General features: G+C 43.1%; 3 protein-coding genes across 4 annotated transcripts in view; 2 read left to right on the top strand and 1 right to left on the bottom strand.

Moving 5' to 3' along the window:
• Positions 1-6,531, top strand: part of LOC139387173 (transcriptional adaptor 1) — a 36,259-nt gene extending 29,728 nt beyond the window's left edge. For both annotated transcript variants that reach the window (XM_071133228.1, XM_071133227.1), the window contains exons 6-8: positions 2,127-2,278; positions 3,664-3,820; positions 5,636-6,531. In XM_071133228.1, the coding sequence (XP_070989329.1) occupies positions 2,127-2,278; positions 3,664-3,820; positions 5,636-5,788 (462 nt within the window). In that variant the 3' untranslated portion in view covers positions 5,789-6,531. The remainder of the gene's footprint in view (positions 1-2,126; positions 2,279-3,663; positions 3,821-5,635) is intronic.
• Positions 6,532-7,657: 1,126 nt separating this feature from the next.
• LOC139387174 (transcription factor Jun-like) lies at positions 7,658-9,539 on the bottom strand. The gene has a single exon (XM_071133229.1). It carries the CDS (start codon positions 9,118-9,120, stop codon positions 8,167-8,169), a length of 954 nt encoding a protein of 317 aa, XP_070989330.1. The 5' UTR covers positions 9,121-9,539; the 3' UTR covers positions 7,658-8,166.
• Positions 9,540-11,330: 1,791 nt separating this feature from the next.
• LOC139387169 (FGGY carbohydrate kinase domain containing) lies at positions 11,331-21,134 on the top strand. Its single transcript, XM_071133222.1, has 16 exons — positions 11,331-11,602; positions 13,941-14,147; positions 14,362-14,473; positions 14,584-14,735; positions 14,860-14,948; positions 15,058-15,173; positions 15,339-15,467; positions 16,415-16,518; positions 16,907-17,014; positions 17,392-17,453; positions 17,929-18,082; positions 18,892-18,966; positions 19,221-19,341; positions 19,602-19,696; positions 20,334-20,395; positions 20,624-21,134. The coding sequence occupies exons 2-16, from the start codon at positions 13,950-13,952 to the stop codon at positions 20,700-20,702; spliced, it is 1,656 nt and encodes a 551-aa protein (XP_070989323.1). The 5' UTR covers positions 11,331-11,602; positions 13,941-13,949; the 3' UTR covers positions 20,703-21,134.
• The last annotated feature ends 2,833 nt before the right edge of the window (positions 21,135-23,967 follow it).

Genomic DNA, 23,967 nt, shown 5'->3' with positions numbered 1-23,967 from the left:
CCTCAAGCTCTGTCAGGTTGGATGGGGGGGGGGGGGGGGGGGGGTGTCGCTGCACAGCTATTTTCAGGTCTCTCCAAAGATGTTCAGTCGGGTTCAAGTCCGGGCTTTGGCTGGGCCACTCAAGGACATTCAGAGACTTGTCCCGAAGCCACTCCTTGTCTTGGCGGTGTGCTTAGGGTCATTCTCCTGTTGGAAGGTGCCAGTCTGAGGTCCTAACCTGCTCCATAGCGCTTTTCATCAAGGAGTTCTCTGTACTTTGCTCTGTTCATCTTTCCCTCGATCCTGACTAGTCCCACAGTCCCTGCCGCTGAAAAACACCGTAGGGATGGTGTGAGATTTCTGCCAGATGTGACACTTGGCATTCAGGCCAAAGAGTTCAATTTTGGTTTCATCAGCCCAGAGAATCTTGCTTCTCATGGTCAGTCTTTTAGGTGACTTTTGGCAAACTCCAAGCGGGCTGTCATTATTATTTTTTTTTAAATTGAACCTTTATTTAACTAGGCAAATCCGTTAAGAACATATTCTTATTTGCAATGACGGCCTAGGAACAGTGGGTTAACTGTCTTGCTCAGGGGCACAACGACAGATTTTTTTCCTTGTCAGCTTGGAGATTCGATCTAGCAACCTTTCTTGAAGTCTTGTTATTTTGTGACATTAACGTTTAAATCCTGTAGTAATTTGACTTAAGCTAACACATCGACATTAAAGTTTTTAATTCAGAAAGCTAACGAAAGAGACTATCGTCGTAGCCAACAGTTTTCTACGTAGCTCTGCTTTTTAAACCTGTCCTTGCGCAAACATTATGCTTTTTAAACCTGTCCTTGCGCAAACATTACTGGTCCAACGCTCTAACCACTAGGCTACCTGCCGCCCCGTCATGTGCCTTTTACTGAGGAGTGCCTTCCGACTGGCCACTCAACTATAAAGGCCTGATTGGTGGAGTGCTGCAGAGATGGTTGTCCTTCCGGAAGGTTCTCACATCTCCACAGAGGAACTCTAGAGCTCTGTCAGAGTGACCATTGGGTTCTTGGTCACCTCCCTGACCAAGGCCCGTCTCCCACCGATTGCTCAGTTTGGCAGTGCGGCCAGATCTAGGAAGAGTCTTGGTGGTTCCAAACTTCTTCCATTTAAGAATGATGGAGGCCTATGTGTCTTGGGGATTTTCAATGCTGCAGATATGTTTCGGTACCCTTCCTCAGATCTTTGCCTTGACACAATCCTGTCTCAAAGCTCATGGAATGGTTTTTGCTCTGACATGCACTGTCAACTGTGGGACCTTGTATAGACAGGTATGTGCCTTTGCAAATCATGTAATTGAATTTGCCATAGGTGGACTCCAAGTTGTAGAAACATCTCAAGGATGATCAGTTGAAACAGGATGCACCTGAGCTCAATTTCGAGTCTCATAGCAAAGGGTCTGAATACTTATGTAAATAAGGTATTTCAGTTTTTTTTTAAATTAAATTAGCAAATAATTCTTAACCTGTTTTTGCTTTGTCATTATGTGGTATTGTGTGTAGATTTAGAAATGTTTGATTAAATCCATTTTAGAATAAGGCTGTAATGTAACAATTTAGAAAAAGGGAAGGGGTCTGAATACATTCCGAATGCACTGTAGCTTGATATATAGAAATGTTCACAAGTTAACGTTGACAAAAATATGCATAATCGTTTGTTTCTACATTAACTAATATATTCCTCTTAACTACATTTTTTTGCATGATTTGTTATGAAGTTGTAATTACTTACATTTGCTTCCATCCTAGTGTTTTTGTTTTTTTGAAAGCAACTCTCCAGCCTTAAGAGTTTTGGGAACCTCTCAGTCTGTGACTCGATAGGAAGTCTGCATCTCTCTTCACTTTGTTTGGAAGGCCAACTGGAGGGCTGAAAAGGCACTACGCCTCGCCCAAAGTTGAATTTGGATCTCAATCTGACTCGATGGGGCTCACGGGATCGTGCAAAACTGAGGGGGGGGGGTGTGTATTGGGATTGAGCCTAGGACAGATTATTTTACGCTTTGATATATGCTTTGTCTTCCCCCTTTGTACCCCCTCCAACATCAGCAGTCCACTCAGGATTCTCTAGGTTACTACTGTATTTAACCTGTTGTCCCTCCACTACCACAGAACCACCTGAAGGATGTGCTGACTGCCGTGGTGTCCAGGAGGAAGGCCTACCGGCTGCGTGACGGACACTTCCCCTACGCCTTCGGCAGTCATGTCACCCCACAGCCCTACTTGAAGAACAGCCTGGCTGCCTACCAAATCGTCACTGAATGGTAAGGAAGTCAGAGGTCAACTGTCTGCAGCTCTCCACTGTCATCTACCTCACATCAACTAGAAGAATGTTCAATTAAATATCTAACTATTTGTGTCAATGAATCGCAAAGAAACTGAAACGTAATTACAATGCTATTAGAAAATTACATCCTGGGAAGCAGCTGACTAGAATAAAGTGTAACCAATTGTTCTGTTCCAAGTAAACTTCCAGGGTCAACTTTAAGGGCCATTTATAAACATCAGTAGTAGCTAGCTAAATGGTTGTTCAAACAGCATATTGTGCTGTATGTGCATGAAGCAGAAGTAGTAACAGTTAGGTGAGGCAGGATAGCTGCCAGTACAGCACCCTGCAAAAAGGATCACTGGATATAGGTCCGTCAAATACCTATATTTTAAATTTACAAATGGCAAGGTGCAAAAAGGGCAACGTAGAGCATCATTTTTGCACCATTCTGTAAGGTTTTCTTGTTATTCCAAGAGAGAACTACTTTGCGGTGTTGGGGGCCAGGCAGCATTTTATTTTATATCAAATGTATTTATATAGCCCTTCGTACATCAGCTGATATCTCAAAGTGCTGTACAGAAACCCAGCCTAAAACCCCAAACAGCAAGCAATGCAGGTGTTGAAGCACGTTGGCTAGGAAAAACTCCCTAGAAAGGCCAAAACCTAGGGAGAAACCTAGAGAGGAACCAGGCTATGAGGGGTGGCAAGTCCTCTTCTGGCTGTGCCGGGTGGGGATTATAACAGAACATGGCCAAGATGTTCAAATGTTCATAAATGACCAGCATGGTCAAATAATAGGTCTGGGACAGGTAGCACGTCCGGTGAACAGGTCAGGATTCCATAGCCGCAGGAAGAACAGTTGAAACTGGAGCAGCAGCACAGCCAGGTGGACTGGGGACAGCAAGGAGTCATCATGCCAGGTAGGCATGGTCCTAGGGCTCAGGTCCTCAGAGAGAGAGAAAGGAAGAGAATTAGAGAGAGCATACTTAAATTCACACAGGACACCGGATAAGACAGGAGAAGTACTCCAGATATAACAGACTGACCCTAGCCCCCTGACACAAACTACTGCAGCATAAATACTGGAGGCTGAGACAGGAGGGGTCAGGAGACACTGTGGCCCTATCCGATGATACCCCTGGACAGGGCCAAACAGGAAGGATATAACCCCACCCACTTTGCCAAAGCACAGCCCCCACACCACTAGAGGGATATCTTCAACCACCAACTTACCATCCTGAGACAAGGCCGAGTATAGCCCACAAAGATCTCCGCCACGGCACAACCCAAGGGGGGATGCCAACCCATGACTAATAGATTACCTTTATGCTCTTGAATCAATGTCCGTACTGACCCGCTGTCTTTCTCCTCGTCCCCCAGCCCACCTCCCAGTGCGTCTCTCCCTGCGGGCCCACCCCCTCAGGTGTCACCAGACAATACTGAGCAGCAGGCTGCTCTCCTGTTGGCCTGTTCTGGTGACAGTCTCCCTGCGCCCCTCCCTCCTATCAGCATGTTTGATCTCTTGGAAGCGTTACAGGTGAGGAGATTGCAGCTTCAATTGGCTGTACCATCCCATGATATACAGTGGGGGGGAAAAGTATTTAGTCAGCCACAATTGTGCAAGTTCTCCCACTTAAAAAGATGAGAGAGGCCTGTAATTTTCATCGTAGGTACACTTCAACTATGACAGACAAAATTAGAAAAAAAATCCAGAAAATCACAATGTAGGATTTTTAATGAATTTATTTGCAAATTATGGTGGAGAATAAGTATTTGGTCACCTACAAACAAGCAAGATTTCTGGCTCTCACAGACCTGTAACTTCTTCTTTAAGAGGCTCCTCTGTCCCCCACTCGTTACCTTTATTAATGGCACCTGTTTGAACTTGTTATCAGTATAAAAGACACCTGTCCACAACCTCAAACAGTCACACTCCAAACTCCGCTATGGCCAAGACCAAAGAGCTGTCAAAGGCCACCAGAAACAAAATTGTAGACCTGCACCAGGCTGGGAAGACTGAATCTGCAATAGGTAAGCAGCTTGGTTTGAAGAAATCAAATGTGGAAGCAATTATTAGAAAATGGAAGACATACAAGACCACTGATAATCTCCCTCGATCTGGGGCTCCACGCAAGATCTCACCCCGTGGGGTCAAAATGGTCACAAGAACGGTGAGCAAAAATCCCAGAACCACACGGGGGGACCTAGTGAATGACCTGCAGAGAGCTGGGACCAAAGTAACAAAGCCTACCATCAGTAACACACTACGCCGCCAGGGACTCAAATCCTGCAGTGCCAGACGTGTCCCCCTGCTTAAGCCAGTACATGTCCAGGCCCGTCTGAAGTTTGCTAGAGAGCATTTGGATGATACAGAAGAAGATTGGGAGAATGTCAGATGAAACCAAAATATAACTTTTTGGTAAAAACTCAACTTGTTGTGTTTGGAGGACAAAGAATGCTGAGTTGCACCTAAAGAACACCATATCTACTGTGAAGCATTGGGGTGGAAACATCATGCTTTGGGGCTGTTTTTCTGCAAAAGGACCAGGACGACTGATCCGTGTAAAGGAAAGAATGAATGGGGCCATGTATCGTGAGATTTTGAGTGAAACCCTCCTTCCATCAGCAAGGGCATTGAAGATGAAACGTGGCTGGGTCTTTCAGCATGACAATGATCCCAAACACACCGCCCGGGCAACGAAGGAGTGGCTTCGTAAGAAGCATTTCAAGGTCCTGGAGTGGCCTAGCCAGTCTCCAGATCTCAACCCCATAGGAAATCTTTGGAGGGAGTTGAAAGTCTGTGTTGCCCAGCAACAGCCCCAAAACATCACTGCTCTAGAGGAGATCTGCATGGAGGAATGGGCCAAAATACCAGCAACAGTGTGTGAAAACCTTGTGAAGACTTACAGAAAACGTTTGACCTCCGTCATTGCCAACAAAGGCTATATAACAAAGTATTGAGATAAACTTTTGTTATTGACCAAATACTTATTTTCCACCATTTTCAAATAAATTCATTAAAAATCCTACAATGTGATTTTCTGGAACTTTTTTTCTAATTTTGTCTGTCATAGTTGAAGTGTACCTATGATGAAAATTACAGGCCCCTCATCTTTTTAAGTGGGAGAACTTGCACAATTGGTGCTGACTAAATACTTTTTTGCCCCACTGTACTTATAGCCAAAAACATTGATATTTTAATTGATTTCCTTTTCACTTGCATTCAAACAAACTCATTATTCTGTCTAATCAAAAGGCAAAGCTGAGCAGAAGGTATTTATGTAAATGTGTGTGAAATCAAAAAATAAACAAACTACTTTATTGCTAATGTATATGTTTTTCCTTGATGTAGGTCCACCGGGGTGTGATGCCCTCTCACACCATGTATGCCCTGAACATGGAGCGTATCCTGTCCCGACTGTGGCACCCAAGTCACGAGGAGCTGGAGCAGGACCATGTGCACCGCCAACGCCACGCAGGGAAGGACGGCCTGCTTGTCAGCTGAGACACACAGACGGTCAGGTGGACACGCAGACAGGTCGTGGTTGGGTAGGGCAGAGACAAATGGAGAGATGAACACAGTGTTGAAGCACCTATGTGGGCCCTATACCCTGCCTTGAAGCAGAGCGAGAGGGAGAGGATGATCTCTAAGACTGGATTAACACTCCACTAGGGAGTGCAACCAATTCACCACGCAACACAACTTTACACTAGTGTCAATAACGTTTTAGAACGCTTGGTGGAGTGTAAACCCAGCCTTAGATGCATATCGGTGTGGAAGACTCACAGACCTGTAATGTAGAGAAAGAAAGGAAGTCCCAGTGTTGTGGTATGGTCACAGACATGGCTTGTTAAGGCACTAACATGTCTACACACATGCACACACAGCTATATCTCTCCCATAACCTCTGACTGTTTTTTAAATGCACTGTTAACAAGTTTGGGTGCATTTCTGACCTTCGGGTGAGTTTATTTTGTTAGTTAATTTGTCAGTGTTACTTTTGTATTTCCCACACCTCTGTGAACAAATATTGTGGCCCCTTTTATTTTGATATTGACATGCTCTTGCAGAATTATGCCTGAACTACACTTGGGTCCTTGTTTACTGTATTTTGTCACAGCGATGCATGCATCACAGTATGTATGCAAATGTGTATAAATGGTTTTGTATTTTTTTCACCAATTGTTTTTAATATCAGTCAAAAATTGCTAAATGAAATAAAAAATATTACACTTCTGTTAACACAAGTTTTATTGAATACATTTTTTCCTATTACATGTTCATAATGTGCCCATTTTTAATCTTCAATTAAAATAGATTACTAAGTAATCTTCCATTGTAACTTCTATTAATGAAATAGTGTATCTATTTCTATGGTGGAATAAAAATGTGTCATCTTTGGGAATAGGTGTGTAGAATGTTCCCACCAGTGGTATGTCCAGAGACTGAAGAGGAAGTGCGACACCCCACTCTTGTTTTCTTCGGTTCAATTAACTAAGTAGGCCAGACACAGCTGCTATAGAGCTTGTAGACCTAAAAAACAAATTATTTACCTCTGGTTGTTCAGCCTTGGGCAAAATTAATGGAGAAAGAATAGTTAGTCGGTTAACATGACCTTTATGAACTATGAAGCCTTTTATGTGAGTTTGGTCTTACATAAAAGCTTCAGTGTAAAAAAAAAAGCCACGTTAGCTGATGAAGATCTCATAGAACAAAATGTATAAGCTCCCCTAAACCTGTGTTTACCCCACCTTTTTTTAAGCGTTTATCCAAAAAAACTCACTTTTCCCGTAGGCTTTGTTCAACGAACCATAGCGGAGTTTCTGCCTACAAAAAAAATATAATGCTCCCATTTTTTTTTCCAATGGTAAACGGCCTGCGTGAACTATCTTAATTTTTCCACCATCTTTGGTACGACTACTAGGTCTACTACCGACCAGCATTTTCAACAGAACGCCGTATTTTAGGCACACTTTCGCGAATCCTACCTCTTTTCCTAACCTTAACCTGCTACGTTAATTCTCCTAACCTGCAACGAAAAAGTAACTTTGGTATCAAAGTGCCGTGAAAAGAGTGTCTCCAACACCCACCCGTCATAGACAAGGTAGCTGCTCACAAAGCTCTCTTGCCATATTTGGCTTGCTTGCTGCTCATTTCCGACACGATGTCGTCCAATCGTTTGTCGAGGAGTACGGTCCACTACCAAGCGATTACACTACACAGAAGTGACTCAATGGTCTGTCTGTCCATATTTCACTGTCAACAAACATTGAATTAATTCACTGTTCAGCCTAGGCTGAACTATTGACCTATTTCCCTGTCAATAAAACGACATTGAAACCCCCATTCTGAATAATTATAACCGCGACAATATCCTTAATGAGAAGTTTTATTCCACGTTATATTTTGTCGTTTATACATACATTTCGCATAATAGGCATAAAAACAGTTATGATAAAGTATTCATTCAGATCTAACATTTGTTATACCCCTTTCACAAAATGGTATTAATGTGTAAATGTTAAGAAAGTAAGGAAGTTGTATCAGTCCTAGTAGCCTAGCCTACACACACCTGTGAGTCAGTCCTTTCACAAGGTGTGTCAATAACGCAATGTCTCATATAGTGTTACATTGTACAACTTGTTGCTGGTGAGAAAACTCAGTGCTAGACTTGGACTATTTACATACTAGACAATTCATAGGACAACAGGCACTGGCACTGTTTGTTGGCCTTGGCCACCACTAGCCTAATTATTCCACGAATAAGTGTATATTGTCCCCACTCTGTCAGGCGCAAAGACGAAGTAATGTATCACGCCTCTAGGAGCTGCGTTTGGTCCCACAATGAAATGTCTCTCGCTCAAAGCGCAGTATTTGGCCGTTCAGAACGCCTGGAGCTGCTGCGTCAATATGAGTTGGCACCCGCTGTTAACGTGGTCCATGACCTTCTGTTTGAGCAGTGCCAGTTCGTCCCGGAGCACGTTGGCAGAGGAGACCAACTCTGTGTGTTGGGTCTTCAAGTTTTTGACCCTGTCCTCCAGCCTCGAGATCCTCTCCAGCTTCCTTTTCCGGCATTTGGACGCGGCCACCCTGTTTCTCAAGCGCTTTCTCTCGGCTTTTATCCGCTCCTGGCTCTCCATGTCGATAGGAGACAGCGGAGGGGTATCGCCGCTCATCTCGGGCACCGTCTGGGGCTCCTCTTTGAATGACTGTAGCCGAGCATGCTGTAGCCGTGGATGCTGGGGTGGCCGCTGGGGCTCGATGTGGGTTTGGGACGGGACGGCCGTGTAACTAGCGGAGGAGTGTCTGTCGCCGTTAAGTGCCGACGCAGAGCTGAAAGTGCCCAAGTTTGTGTATTCAGGTGGGTCGGGGCGCACGGTGCAGCTGTAGGGTATAGGACTGTCCGACACAGTAGATGAGGGTGCCATGTTGTTGGCAGCATTGGCTTGAGCGTCAGAGCTGCCATTGGGCATATGCTGTTGATAATGAAGCTCCGCGAGCGCCTTTACGAATCCCTCGGCAAAACCCTCTTGCTCGTCGGTGATGTTCTTGGGACAGAGGAACTGAGTTGGGGTCGGAGTCGTCAGCCCATTGCAGGACTGGATGATAAGCCTTTCCAATTCAGGGGAAGCCAGTTTTAATAATCCCACATCAGGGGATGTCAGGATGTCGATAGCTTTCGCCCGCAGATGAGGTTTAAACATTTTAGGGTCGTTGAGGTTCAGTGTCATGCTCTGCTTCAGGGTTTTCGGGTTAAACCCATGATATCCGCCCACTGCGCCTTGCTGACCATTTATAGATTCGTCATATAATGTAGCTTCCATCTTGGTGGGCATCAATTGACGGGCCTTTATCGCGAATATAATAGCTGGAATAAAAATCCAAACATTAAAGGTCGAAATTACAATAAATAATATGGAGTGATAAATTGCAATCTGATGTCCCCAATCTTTTTTACAGTCCTCGGACAAGTAGTTTTCGAATTTCAACTCGGAGGACAACTCCTGATGTCCGATGTGGAAACTTTTCTTGAGACTTTTTAAAACAATAGTATCAAACAAACAAAAATAACTTTACTTCCTCAATCGATAGGCGTCTTTGTTTCAATTAGGATTGAAAAAATATTCGATTCACCTATTGAAATAAGGTTTTTCTTCTTTAAGCAGATACTGTGTCTGACTCGACACAATGTAGTTTCTACCACTTCCAACGTGGAGACGAACTTTATCCACTTCTAAGCTGCTGCTATACTGAAAATAACAATGATGTCATGTATGAGGCTTCCTATTGGTTTGAGATGATGTGATGGGCGTTACTTTTTAATGACATGCATGTTGCGTTGACAACCAGCCATATTCCCGCCTCCCGCAAAGGCTGATGGGATTAGGTAATGCAGTAAAAGGAACGTTGTCCTCTGGGATTACGTTTTGTTTTTGAATATTTTCTTACCCGCTTTATTTTGTGACCCAATCTCAGTCAAATTGACCATATTACCTTTTAAAATCAGCTTTCACAATATTTGCTTTCTTTCTTTTGCTCTTTGACTTTGTGGGTGAAAGCATGGACATGTGATATACTTCTGGTGCGTGTGACAGAGTGATGGTGGGCAGGGGGGTTGTTTTGTTTTTCAGGTGATACGTTATGAAGGGGAATGATCATGTTCAAGTAAATATCAAATAGAACATTGTGCCTCACATTTAAGGGGTGTTTGGTGTACAGAGTATAGGTATAACAAATAAGCAACTGTATCAACAATGTGTTCCTTCCTACACTGTAATTACACAGTTACTACCATGCAACTACATAGCCGAGGTATTACCATTACCGAATGTAAAGTGGAGCCAACTCTGTAACTTTATTTTTCATGAAACATTTCCCCAAATAGGTGTAGTCTATGGTTTATTATAAAATAATGATTTTCATGTGCAGTATGTGGAGAAACTCCTTCCAGTTCCAGTAGAACTCACTGGGCTTCAAAGAGGTGCTCCTCAGTCTCAAGCAAACTGTCTGACTGATAGTGTTGGTATTGTGTCTCTGCTCGGGCCTTGCCGTGAGCTTTAACTCTGTCTGCTCACGCCTTGCAATATTCAACACATTCTATTTAACCCTGACTATAAATAAGTGGACAGACTTCAGCCACAGGCCACAAACTGAGGTTAACCCTGAAGTGACATGCTTGCCCTCAGGTTGCCTTGACGGCACAACAACCACCACCATTTGGAGGTATTTGACACCTTCACTTGGAATTCCAGATTGGGATATTTAGGAAAGTCTGTTCCTCCTATCACAATAATGATACTAACAACAAATGGGTTCAATGACAACGTTCCAAACCCACAAACATGTACACAGTCACAGAGACACACCAGATGAACACAGGCCAAAAAACAAAAACATGTGCGCATGCTCTCTCTCTTTCTCTCTCTCTTGCCCTCCCTCCCTCACACAATCATGCATTCTCTGTATGAAGCTAGTAGTACTTGAGACTAGTTTCACAGCAGTCCCTCAGCAGCAGCTCCCTATAGAAGATAAAAGAGGTTTACACATTTCCCCCAGCACGCACCTGTGTTTATAACTGTAGCGGGGAATTTTCCTATCAACCTACCGCTGACCCGGCCATACTTCCTGTTTCTCTGTCCCTGTTTCCTGTCCAGTGGCCTGATGGGTAACCTCTAGATAACACCACCTTCCTCCCCTGGCTCAGCCAGCTGCTTCCACTGCATGGAGGTTTCTAATCAAGAGTTTAGTTTAGAACCCGGCCCAGCTGCTACAAGCCGTCCTTTGTTGTAGCGATGGACCCTCAGTACATGAAAACACTCTTCCTGTCTGTGCTCTTAGCTCAGACCAAAATGTGGAGAGTTCACTTAGCATGTGTTGATCATAAATAGAGGAAAGTTAGATTACTCACTCACCAGTGTGTGTTTTAAACATGTCTACAGTGTTTGTTAAGGACCATCTGGTTCTTCCTGTCCTGCTGCTCTGTTTCTCTGTCCTCTCCTTCCTCTATTCTCCCTCTCTAATAAAATAGGGGTTTCTTGATATCCTCACTTTAGAAATTAAACTAAAATTGTAAATCTGATTTAGTGGGCTAGTGTAAATTCAGATTTGTGTGTGTACAATGACGAGCTGCCAGTGTTACAAACTCTCAGTTGAACAAACCAAAGAGATCCCCCGCTGCCTGGCCTGCTCTGCGAGACCATAACGACTTACCATTTTTGGTCACTAACGCGTTCCGTTGGAAATCAAAGTACATTTCGCTAATCATCAAAGAGTAATTCCGTGGAAGTTATCGACATAAATTGTGATCTTCGAGGTCAGGTAATGTATCGAGCAAGTTGTTAAAGTTTCGTGTCGGGTTGACCCTGTTTAAATCAAATGTTTAGGGAGTCGCTTTTTACACCATGAATTGTCAAATGTACCAGACTGAACCGAGACCGGAATGAAATATAACAAATTGATTCAAAAAATGTAAAAGCAACATTGTATCACTTTAACGATCACTCACGCATAGTGCAACACTTTTAGTACTTTCACACTCTATCAACAGGAAAGCGACATGATCCCGTTGCTAGTGAATATCTATCTATACTGTTTTATGCGTAGTACACTATTTCCAGGGTTGGGGAGTAACGAATTACATGTAATCCGTTATATGTAAAGGATTACAAAAACGGTAACTGTAATTCGTTACATTACCAGCAAACATATTGTAATCAGGTTACAGACACTTTTGAAAAACGAGGATTACTTCGAGGATTACATTTCAATTCAGTAAGGATGTTTGCGGGAAAAAAATCGGACACTTCTCTGTTTTCCCAATGACATTCAAATCAGCATTGAAAAAAGGCGCAAATTTAAATTTGTTCCAGTTGAGCGAGTCTGACCACAAGTCAGAGAACACTTTGATGACACACCAAATGGGTTTGATGGATCGCGGGAAAAGAGCAGGAAAAGGTTTTTGTAGAATACAGTCCAAACTATGTCTTCCAATGGTGCGACTGCTGTCGGCATCCAAAGATTATCCAATTTGAATAAACGCTTTGAGGGAAGGTTGACAGCAGTGGTTTGGCCTCGGCGATACGGATGCCACTTATTATTGATATCTACATAGTGCATTGATGTGAATCCTGCTCGCTCATTTAGTCATGCAATAAAATGCAAATGAATTACTTAAAAATCATACAATGCGATTTTCTGGATTTTTGTTTTAAATTCCGTCTCTCACAGTTTAAGTGAACCTATGATAAAAAATTACAGACCTCTACATGCTTTGTAAGTAGGAAACACTGCCGATTTTGCAGGTTATCAAATACTTGTTCTCCCCACTATACAGTACCAGTCAAAAGACTGGACACACCTACTCATTGAAGAGTTTTTCTTTATTTTTACTATTTTCTACATTGTAGAATAATAGTGAAGCCATCAACTATGGAATAACACATATGGAATCATGTAGTAACCAAAAAAGTGTTAGCAAATCAACATTTATTTTAGATTCTTCAAAGTAGCCACCTTTTGCCTTGATAACAGCTTTGAACACGCTTGGCATTCTCTCAACCAGCTTCACCTGGAATGGTTTTCCAACAGTCTTGAAGGAGTTCCCACACATGCTGAGCACTTGTTGGCTGCATTTCCTTCACTCTGTGGTCCAACTCATCGCAAACCATCGCAATTGTGTTGAGGTCAGGTGATTGTGGAGGCCAGGTCATCTGATGCAGCACTCCATCACTCTCCTTCTTGGTCAAATTGCCCTTACACAGCCTGGAGTTGTGTTGGGTCGTTGTCCTGTTGAAAAACAACTGATAGTCCCACTAAGAGCAAACCAGATGGAATGGTGTATCGCTGCAGAATGCTGTGGTAGCCATGCTGGTAAAGTGTGCAAGTCCTATTCTTGAAGATCAAGGGATATAACATTTATTGGGATGACTGGAATTCTGATAGACTTTGTTTTTTTAATGTAAAGATATCATTTAATCGTATTATTATATGTAGTAGAAAGCGATGGGTTAGAAGAAGCCTACATAACCAACCCATAAAGTTAAATTGAACATCCATATATGGCCAGCTGTGTAAACTTTAACATTGATTTATCCTGCAATAGATTTCATTCAGTTGGTAACATTCATTTTTGTCTCCTTTTTTAATTTAATTTTTACCTTTATTTAACTAGGCAAGTCAGTTAAAAACAAATTCTTATTTTCAATGACGGCCTAGGGCCCTGCCCTGCCTGTTCAGGAGCAGAACGACCTTGTCAGCTCGGGGATTTGAACTTGCAACCTTCCGTTTACTAGTCCAAGGCTCTAACCACTAGGCTATCCTGCCGCATTCTTCTAATGCCTCTTAAGGGGGGAAGTAATCCAAAAGTAACGGAATGTAATTAGATTACGTTACTGATTTTGGGTAATCCAAAAGTGACATGACTGTTTACAATTTTGGACATGTAACTGTAACGGATTACATTTAGAAAGTAACCTACCCAACCCGGACTATTTCTTATATCTTTTTTTTTAAAGAAACACAATAGGTTTGCATGTTTTAATTTAATCTTTTAGACCATAACCTATATGCATGTCTAAAAACAGATCCCTAGACATGCCATAAAAACCTTCTTCACCAGTAATCTATTTTTAATGATTCCGCTCTCTCTGTCCTGCAGGTGTTTTACATGGCTGGGTCGGACCCAGTAGAGTGGTACTATGTGGGGGTGGACGTGGGGACAGCCAGTGTGAGGGCTGCTCTAGTCACCAGGGAGGGCCAAGTAAAGACCACTGCAGAGGAGATGGTCACCATCTGGAAACCTCACTCAGACCATTATGTCCAGTCATCCACTGACATTTGGGCTAAGTGCTGTAGCACAGTCCGGGTAGGTGTTAGAGACTGTGTTCAGGTGTGACTAAAGTGCTCTGCAAAGTGATGTACTCTCTTGGAATTTCTTTAATTATTGGCGTAGATTAGTATGATGTCTAACTCCAAGACCTTTTTGAATACTTTTTGATGTTTTGCAACGTTTTCGCACATTTAGCAGCAATACAAAACATAAACATCAACATCCAACCAACACCATATTCCTATGACAGAAAGTGACCCAGGGAGTGCAGAGGAATCAGGTCAGAGGGGTGGGTTTTGATGCTACCTGTTCCCTAGTGGTCCTGGACCAGAACTTTCAGCCTGTAGCTGTCAACCAGGATGGTGAGTGAGGGAATGATTCAAAATAGATTTATTACAGTTTTATTGAGTCCAACGTTTCAACTACGTATTTGTCAAAATGTCTCCTCCCCTCCCTGTTGCCCTGTGTGTAGGTGAGGCTGAGAGGAACGTGGTGATGTGGATGGACCATCGCGCTGCAGAGCAGGCTGCACGCATCACCAGCACTGGCCACAGGGTCCTGAGCAGGGTGGGAGGGGTAATGTCACCAGAGATGCAGCCCCCCAAGCTGCTCTGGCTGAAAGAGGTTAGAGGTCACCCACTATAAGTCAACAGACAGTTTTATTGTTGGACACCGCTGATTGGCTAGTGCTGAGGTTTATTGCCCTGGTTTTATGTAATTTTCCCCTTACCCATAATTCTTTGGTCAGAACCTGAGAGCGACATGCTGGAGGGACGCTGCCCACTTTCTGGACCTCCCTGACTTCCTGTCCTGGAAAGCCACAGCTTCTCTGGCCAGGTGAGCTTTAGAACAGAAGGAGAGGGGGTTTGTGTGTGTGTGTGTGCGTGTTTGTGTATCTTGACCAGTCCCAGTGTGTGTATCAGACAGATTCTCCCTTATCCTTCAGGTCCTTATGTACTGTGGTCTGTAAGTGGACCTATTGCCCCACAGAAAAATGGGACACTAGCTTCTGGACAGCCATTGGTTTGGAGGACTTACTGGAAAATGACCATTCCAAAATAGGTGAGCAGAGGGAACCGGTTTTCAACATCCAGGGAGTTTTCCTGGATAAATTAAAGATAAATAAGAAATATCAAACTTAGCACTAGCTGGTTTTGATTTCTCAATGGGAGTACCTACCTGTGGTTGTTCTCTGCAGCCAATGTGTGTTTCTCCACACCCACCTAGGCAGTGTGACCTGCTGTCCAGGGAGCCCAGTGGGAGAAGGCCTTACCCAAGAAGCTGCAGCCGAACTGGGGCTGGACACGGGCACTGCAGTGGGAGCCTCCCTCATCGATGCCCACGCTGGAGGCCTAGGTAGACACTCATTCCAAGGGCCTCCTGTTTTTTTGTTTTTAGTCACAAAATAGTTTTTGCGAATACCACTGGTGCTTCATATTGCCGCTAACAATTTATAGATGAGAATATAATAAAAATATAGATTACAACTGAATATGTTTTTGTGAGCAGCTCAGTTTGTTTGAGTTTATTATCATCACCTGGATGAGTCACCTAACCAGACCTTGGTCATCTGGTTTCGTTTAGGCAGTTAAACTGCTCATGAACTTCGACTTTTGACCCCTGCTGGGACCTCTGCTGATTACAATTGCATGGGGTCAAACGTGAAAGTTTAAAGCACTCCGTGCTGTTCTAAACCTTTGTACATGTCAGACATGTACATGCACTCTGCTCCTTCACCTCTGTGTGCCTCCTCTTCCCCACCTCCTCCCACATTTAAAACTAGAACCAGCTTGGCAAACATTATCCCAGCAGTAAATGTCAACCCTATATTCCACCGTGGAGGTTACAGACCCACTTCAAAGAGGGAAGATACTGATTTAACAATCCTCCATTTTGTGGCCCAGTCTCCCCATTGGCTATTATAAAACCCATGTTTTGGAATCATAAAGGATGTTTTATTCTGCTTGTCAAACAAATGTGTTCTTAGTGATAAAAAGAGAATAAGTAGAAGCCTTGTGCACAAGAAGCCTTGCACAGCTTCCAAGGGGTAGGTTATGGCAGGAACAACTTAGAATAATTTTTTATTTTGTTTTAATACATGTGTTTTGGGAATTCTCAGTGAACTTTGCAAAAGGTCAAAACGTAGTGGAAATGTCAAGTAGGCAGGGGAATGAGAAATATAAAGAAATCCACAACATACTGTACTTGATAGAAATGTAAATGTACAAATGTTCTTGGTACATGACCTATCCACATTTTGAACCATGTAAATAATGAGAATATGGTGTGTTTTGTGGTTTCAGGTGTGATTGGTGCAGACGTGAGGGGGTTCTCCCTGCCCTGTGAGGACCAGCCAATCACGTCGCGCATGGCCATGATCTGTGGAACATCTTCCTGTCACATGGCGGTGAGTTGGTTAGACTTAAACAGCTCCTGTTGTCATATAATATAATATGTGCCACTTAGCAAATTTGATCTAAAGTGACTTATAGAACATTGACAGTGACAGACATATTCAGTATGTGGGGCCCATGCAGGAATCCAACCCACAACCCAGGTTGCATCTTAGCCAAGTATGTTTATCTAGCATGGCGAATAGTATTGCAATGCCATTGGTCAGCAGTCCTTGCTGGTGACCAATCATGAGGGGTAGACCCTGACCTGCTGCAGCCTCTTGAATCCTTCAGCTGGAGTCTAGTGTCATGAGTTTTAACATCTAGCTCTAGTAGGGGGAGGTGAGGGGGCCTGATGCTATGTTGAAGCATCTATGTGTTATTCTGTCCCCATGTGTTCAGATCAGCCAGGGGCCCCTGTTTGTACCGGGTGTGTGGGGACCGTACCTGTCCGGCATGGTGCCTGAGTTGTGGCTCAACGAGGGAGGACAGAGTGCTACTGGAAGACTGGTCAGTTCAGCTCTGCTCCCCTGGGTCCTACTCTACTAGACCAGGCCTATTCAACTACTGGTCTATGGCCCTGCAGAACTGCTGCTCTTTCTTCTCTACCCAGTAGTTAATTGATCAATTCATGTCACCTATTGGCCCAAGAACCCATACACCTGGTGTCTCAGTCTCCTGCTCAGAAGGAGAAAAAGAAAACCAGCATTGCCTCAACCCTGTAATTGTGACTTTGTCCATGTGTGAACTGTGACCTGAAGTAATCTGCTACATATGCATTATACACTGAGAACTGTCTGACACAGTAAGCCTCGATGACTAGCGTTGATCAAACCACATCCACAAAACCATAATGTCTCTTTTTTTTTCTTTTTCTCCGACCTCAGATTGACCATGTGGTGAAAGGTCATGTAGCCTACCCCCAGCTACAGGAGCAGGCGGTGAAAGGGTCAGCTATTTACAGCAAAATCATATCCGTTGAAACAACAACATACATTTCACATGGAATAGTACAGAATACACACTTAACATGAACCGCATACTCTATCCAGATATGTAGGCTCAGAATGCTTAGAATCCATATGAACCCACTAACCTACTAAGAGCATGGTGTAACTGTCTGTTATCACCTGTCCTGGCATGTCAATTGACAAACTTCTTGGGCAATGGAAAAACCAGTTTTTCTCGCTCGTAAACATTTTTTACATTTTTGTGCCATCTTCTGTTGCGAGAAAATGATTGATTTACTATTGCTCGAAGACATTACATTGTTCCAATAGCAGCTGAGAAGTCAATTACTTGATACACTTCACAAAATAAATTCCCAATGAGAAACCACCTTTCTACACAAAGAATTATCAATCAGCAACATAATACAAAGTAGGTTTCAAAAAGTGTAACATATCACCTTTATTTCCCTGCAGTGGGGAGCATATCTACAGTTACCTAAACAGACACCTGTCCTCCATGGCTAAAGACCTGGGGGCTCCCCTGGAGCTGCTGGCCTCCAGCCTCCACGTCTGGCCAGACTTTCATGGCAACCGCTCCCCCCTGGCAGACCCCACTCTGAGGGGCGCGGTGAGGAGAGACAACCTCTGGCTCAGGGATCTGATAGACTGCTCCCAGATCTGTTTATGCTATCTTGCCTAGTCTTATCATCATTGGGCAAGGACAATGACAATAGGAGTTGTCAATACACACTTTCTCACACATCATATGCTGCCACTACTCTAGTCTTTATTTAGACTATTAGTATCATCTACTCTGATGCCTAGTCACCCTGCCTGTTATGTACATATTTACCTCAAATACCTGGAACCCCTACACATTGATCTGGTACTGGTAGTACCTGGAACCCCTACACATTGATCTGGTACTGGTAGTACCTGGAACCCCTACACATTGATCTGGTACTGGTAGTACCTGGAACCCCTACACATTGATCTGGTACTGGTAATACCAGGAACCCCTACACATTGATCTGGTACTGGTAATACCTGTATATAGATAGCTTCATTCTTGTGAATTTTTTTTTTTTAAAACTGCGTCGTTGGGAAGGGCTTGTAAGCAAGTATTTCACGGTAAAGACTACACCCGTTGAAAAATACTTTTTATTTTTTATTAGTATTTGATTTGAAAACAGCACAAACCGATCTGGGACCAGGCTAGGGCTCTGACCCTCTGGGCTCAGAAATCATTCAGAAACAAATGTCATCACACTATATAAAAGCCAATGAAGGGTTTTATGCCAAAGTGTAAAAATGCCAGACCTGTATGACTTTGCTTATAAATGATTTGTGAAGCATCTATTTAGTTCTTATGAATCCTTTATGAATGCCCAACAAAGCTTTTCTAAGTGGTACTGAAGGTGCTCTGTGTGTGTACAGGTGGTTGGGCTGCCATTGTCCCAGACCCTGGATGACCTGGCCCTGCTTTACCTTGCTACTGTACAGGCACTGGCTGTGAGTTTCACTACTAATAATCCATAGTGCTTTTCTGAAACCCCAAAAAGCTTGAATACTACATTTTAATATAAACATGTCACACATTACTTGAAATATGTACCTAGATTATCCTATCCTAAATGATTGTGTGTGGCTATGATAGCCAGAGAAGTATGTCCTCCCTGTAAATTGTAAAAAGGGCTTTATAAACTAATTAGATAGATTGATTGGTTATATATCGTAACAATCCCCTCCTGCCTCTCTCCTTTCAGCTGGGCACCCAGCATATCTTAGAGGCCATGACACAGGCAGGCCATGACATCACAACCCTCTTCCTGTGTGGGGGGTTGAGTAAGAATCCTCTTTATGTGCAGATACACGCCAATGCCACAGGTGGGTGATGGAGGGTGATCTAGTTTGTGTCCAGCAGCTGTAAAACATGTGAAACGGGAAGTACTACCTAACCTGAACTTGAGAAACACCCCCACTGAAAACTAACCTAGATTATTTCAGTTGAGGTTCTGAATTCTTATTTAGAAATGTATATTTCTCATTATGAAGAGAGTGAGTAAACACTCCTATTAATTCCTTATTTGTAAAATAACTTAAGTGCTTATGAAGGGATGTAACAATACTGCGTGTTGTCTCCTCAGGGTTACCCTTGGTGCTTCCTGCCCAGACAGAGGCTGTGTTAGTGGGAGCAGCAGTCCTAGGTGCCTGTGCTTCCCATGATTATAGCTCCATACTGGTGAGTGCAGAACACACACATACACAATAAACACAGCAGTAGAATATTTAGTTGGACATCATAGCAGCTAATTCCTGACTCCATACTACCATCTACTGGAGAGGAACTAAGGTAAAGGAGAAATTCACAGATTCCCTTGCCGTGTCTCAAGGAGGAGACTTGTGCAAAGTCTGGTAAGATGACATGGTGGCTAGATAGTTATCTAAAGAGAGGGCTCTGGGGGTGTCGCTCTGTGGCATTCAGCAGCATACCACTGAACACCGGGTAGTGGCTCACCCCATAAGCCAGACGTGCTAAAAATAAGAATGTGTATTATTGTTTGCACAGGGTCACACCTGTCCCCTAATTTGGAGTCATAACTGCTCATGCAGTTGGTGCTGTCTGAGGATTTGAGCTAGGGATGACGGACTAGGGATGACAGGGCAGTGTGAACTATAGAGCTTATACAGAAGGATAACTATAAGGCCAGGAAAGGAGAATTGTACTGCCTACATACTGTATGTCACAAACTTCATAGACAGTTGAGCCTTCCCTTTTCAAGCCAGGTGATGGGCTGTTCTCGACCTCACCTCTCCAGATCAAAACTCAATGTGTATGATTTATTGATCACTGCTTGGTTTATGAATGCATGTTTTAGGAGGCGATGGAGAAAATGGCCAAAGTGGGAAAAGTTGTTCAGCCTGACCACGAGCTCTGGAGGTGAGATGAGAGACTGTCCTGCATCAGTGTTGGGTTTCATTGGTCAAACATCTGTGGGTTGTGCTGGAGGCATGTGCTGGGTACAATGATGAATTAACATTAATGTTGGAAACATCACTACTGATATATGAAAGTATATTTGTTATACATTTTTCTCTAATGATGTCATTCTAATAATGTTTTTATAATGTTCTAGTATCTGACTAGAGGAACTGTTCTCTCTCTTAGCTTTTACAGGAAGAAGTACTCTGTGTTCCTGCGCCTCCATGTCCACCAGAGGGAGTACATGGCCCTTATGAATGACTGACTGAGAACCGCGAGGTGCCACTGTCCAGCCTGTTGAAATAGCAGACAGTAATCCCAACACTGAGGTTGGATTAGACTGAATGTAATATCAAGTAGAGACTGTGGATGCGACTATGATATCAGACACCCCAAATTAGTTGATTCCAAAAATCAGCTGGACCCAGATATCAAATACACCTATTAGGTGAAAAGAGTCTGAACTCGAACGTGATTTATCAAATGCAAAATGATGGTGACACTATCCATCTTGAGTTGACGCATGCGGGAAGATGTAGGAAATTAATGCAATTTCCCAGTATTTAAGATGTGAAGTCCTGGCCTGAAAATCTAATATGGCCTACAGTACTATCCACAGGACACTGATAAGAGTTAAAAATGCACTGACAGAAAGTCAACCTGTGAAAAGCAATAAAACAGTCATCTTGAAATATTATGCAAGTTTATAAGAATTTGAAATTGTGCCCATTGTCACTTTTTCACACCTAGGCCTATTTGCTATCATGAATCCCTCTCTCATGTCCTCTCTTTGATCTCTCTATCACACACATTATTTCTCTGATCTCCTCTTATCACATCTCTAACCTCTGATCTCATCTCTAACCTCTCTGTCCAAGCAGGCCGTAGAGGAATGTGTGTTCCTATTCCCTGTGCTGTACAGGATCAAAGACCATAGTGTCCTCTGATGTTGCCCTGGTGACACAGAGGAATGCTCAAATCCCACACAGCTGAGTTATTAGGACTGGTTCATGTCCAGAACCAATGGCAGATCATCCTACACCAACCAGACCTGTATTTGATTTCTGTCCAGCTATGTTACATACAGTGCCTTGCGAAAGTATTCGGCCCCCTTGAACTTTGCGAGCTTTTGCCACATTTCAGGCTTCAAACATAAAGATATAAAACGGTATTTTTTTTGTGAAGAATCAACAACAAGTGGGACACAATCATGAAGTGGAACGACATTTATTGGATATTTCAAACTTTTTTAACAAATCAAAAACTGAAAAATTGGGCGTGCAAAATTATTCAGCCCCTTTACTTTCAGTGCAGCAAACTCTCTCCAGAAGTTCAGTGAGGATCTCTGAATGATCCAATGCTGACCTAAATGACTAATGATGATAAATACAATCCACCTGTGTGTAATCAAGTCTCCGTATAAATGCACCTGCACTGTGATAGTCTCAGAGGTCTGTTAAAAGCGCAGAGAGCATCATGAAGAACAAGGAACACACCAGGCAGGTCCGAGATACTGTTGTGAAGAAGTTTAAAGCCGGATTTGGATACAAAAAGATTCCCCAAGCTTTAAACATCCCAAGGAGCACTGTGCAAGCGATAATATTGAAATGGAAGGAGTATCAGACCACTGCAAATCTACCAAGACCTGGCCGTCCCTCTAAACTTTCAGCTCATACAAGGAGAAGACTGATCAGAGATTCAGCCAAGAGGCCCATGATCACTCTGGATGAACTGCAGAGCTCTACAGCTGAGGTGGGAGACTCTGTCCATAGGACAACAATCAGTCGTATATTGCACAAATCTGGCCTTTATGGAAGAGTGGCAAGAAGAAAGCCATTTCTTAAAGATATCCATAAAAAGTGTCGGTTAAAGTTTGCCACAAGCCAACTGGAAGACACACCAAACATGTGGAAGAAGGTGCTCTGGTCAGATGAAACCAAAATTGAACTTTTTGGCAACAATGCAAAACGTTATGTTTGGCGTAAAAGCAACACAGCTCATCACCCTGAACACACCATCCCCACTGTCAAACATGGTGGTGGCAGCATCATGGTTTGGGCCTGCTTTTCTTCAGCAGGGACAGGGAAGATGGTTAAAATTGATGGGAAGATGGATGGAGCCAAATACAGGACCATTCTGGAAGAAAACCTGATGGAGTCTGCAAAAGACCTGAGACTGGGACGGAGATTTGTCTTCCAACAAGACAATGATCCAAAACATAAAGCAAAATCTACAATGGAATGGTTCAAAAATTAACATATCCAGGTGTTAGAATGGCAAAGTCAAAGTCCAGACCTGAATCCAATCGAGAATCTGTGGAAAGAACTGAAAACTGCTGTTCACACTGCTGTTCACAAATGCTCTCCATCCAACCTCACTGAGCTCGAGCTGTTTTGCAAGGAGGAATGGGAAAAAATGTCAGTCTCTCGATGTGCAAAACTGATAGAGACATACCCCAAGCGACTTACAGCTGTAATCGCAGCAAAAGGTGGCGCTACAAAGTATTAACTTAAGGGGGCTGAATAATTTTGCACGCCCAATTTTTCAGTTTTTGATTTGTTAAAAAAGTTTGAAATATCCAATAAATGTCGTTCCACTTCATGATTGTGTCCCACTTGTTGTTGATTCTTCACAAAAAAATACAGTTTTATATCTTTATGTTTGAAGCCTGAAACGTGGCAAAAGGTCGCAAAGTTCAAGGGGGCCGAATACTTTCGCAAGGCACTGTATACAGTGGGGCAAAAAAGTATTTAGTCAGCCACCAATTGTGCAAGTTCTCCCACTTAAGAAGATAAGAGAGGCCTGTAATTTTCATCATAGGTACACTTCAACTATGACAGACAAAATGAGAAAAAAAATCCAGAAAATCAACATTGTATGATTTTTAATGAATTTATTTGCAAATCATGGTGGAAAATAAGTATTTGGTCAATAACAAAAGTTTATCTCAATACTTTGTTATATACCTTTTGTTGGCAATGACAGAGGTCAAACGTTTTCTGTAAGTCTTCACAAGGTTTTCACACACTTGCTGGTATTTTGGCCCATTCCTCCATGCAGTTCTCCTCTAGAGCAGTGATGTTTTGGGGCTGTTGCTGGGCAACACGGACTTTCAACTCCCTCCAAAGATTTTCTATGGGGTTGAGATCTGGAGACTGGCTAGGCCACTCCAGGACCTTGAAATGCTTCTTACGAAGCCATTCCTTCATTGCCCGGGCGGTGTGTTTGGGATCATTGTCATGCTGAAACACCCAGCCACGTTTCAAAAACAGCCCCAAAGCATGATGTTTCCACCCCCATGCTTCACAGTAGGTATGGTGTTCTTTGGATGCAACTCAGCATTCTTTGTCCTCCAAACACGACGAGTTGAGTTTTTACCAAAAAGGTCTATTTAGGTTTCATCTGACCATATGACATTCTCCCAATCTTCTTCTGGATCATCCAAATGCTCTCTAGCAAGCTTCAGACGGGCCTGGACATGTACTGGCTTAAGCAGGGGGACACGTCTGGCACTGCAGGATTTGAGTCCC

Source organism: Oncorhynchus clarkii, chromosome 28 (assembly GCF_045791955.1).
Source record: "Oncorhynchus clarkii lewisi isolate Uvic-CL-2024 chromosome 28, UVic_Ocla_1.0, whole genome shotgun sequence".
In the NCBI taxonomy this organism is placed as follows: domain Eukaryota; kingdom Metazoa; phylum Chordata; class Actinopteri; order Salmoniformes; family Salmonidae; genus Oncorhynchus; species Oncorhynchus clarkii.
The sequence above is the reverse complement of the archived record's forward strand: the minus strand, read 5'-3'. Positions and strand labels throughout refer to the sequence as shown.

What these genes read in the sequence shown, in the direction of transcription:
- LOC139387169 (XM_071133222.1), top strand. Translation starts at nt 13,950, where the DNA reads ATGGCTGGGTCGGACCCAGTAGAGTGGTACTATGTGGGGGTGGACGTG. An exon ending in TGTAGCTGTCAACCAGGATG is followed by an intron (nt 14,474 to 14,583) that starts GTGAGTGAGGGA and finishes CCCTGTGTGTAG; the next exon opens with GTGAGGCTGAGAGGAACGTG. An exon ending in CCTGACCACGAGCTCTGGAG is followed by an intron (nt 20,396 to 20,623) that starts GTGAGATGAGAG and finishes TCTCTCTCTTAG; the next exon opens with CTTTTACAGGAAGAAGTACT.
- LOC139387174 (XM_071133229.1), bottom strand. Translation starts at nt 9,120, where the DNA reads ATGCCCACCAAGATGGAAGCTACATTATATGACGAATCTATAAATGGT.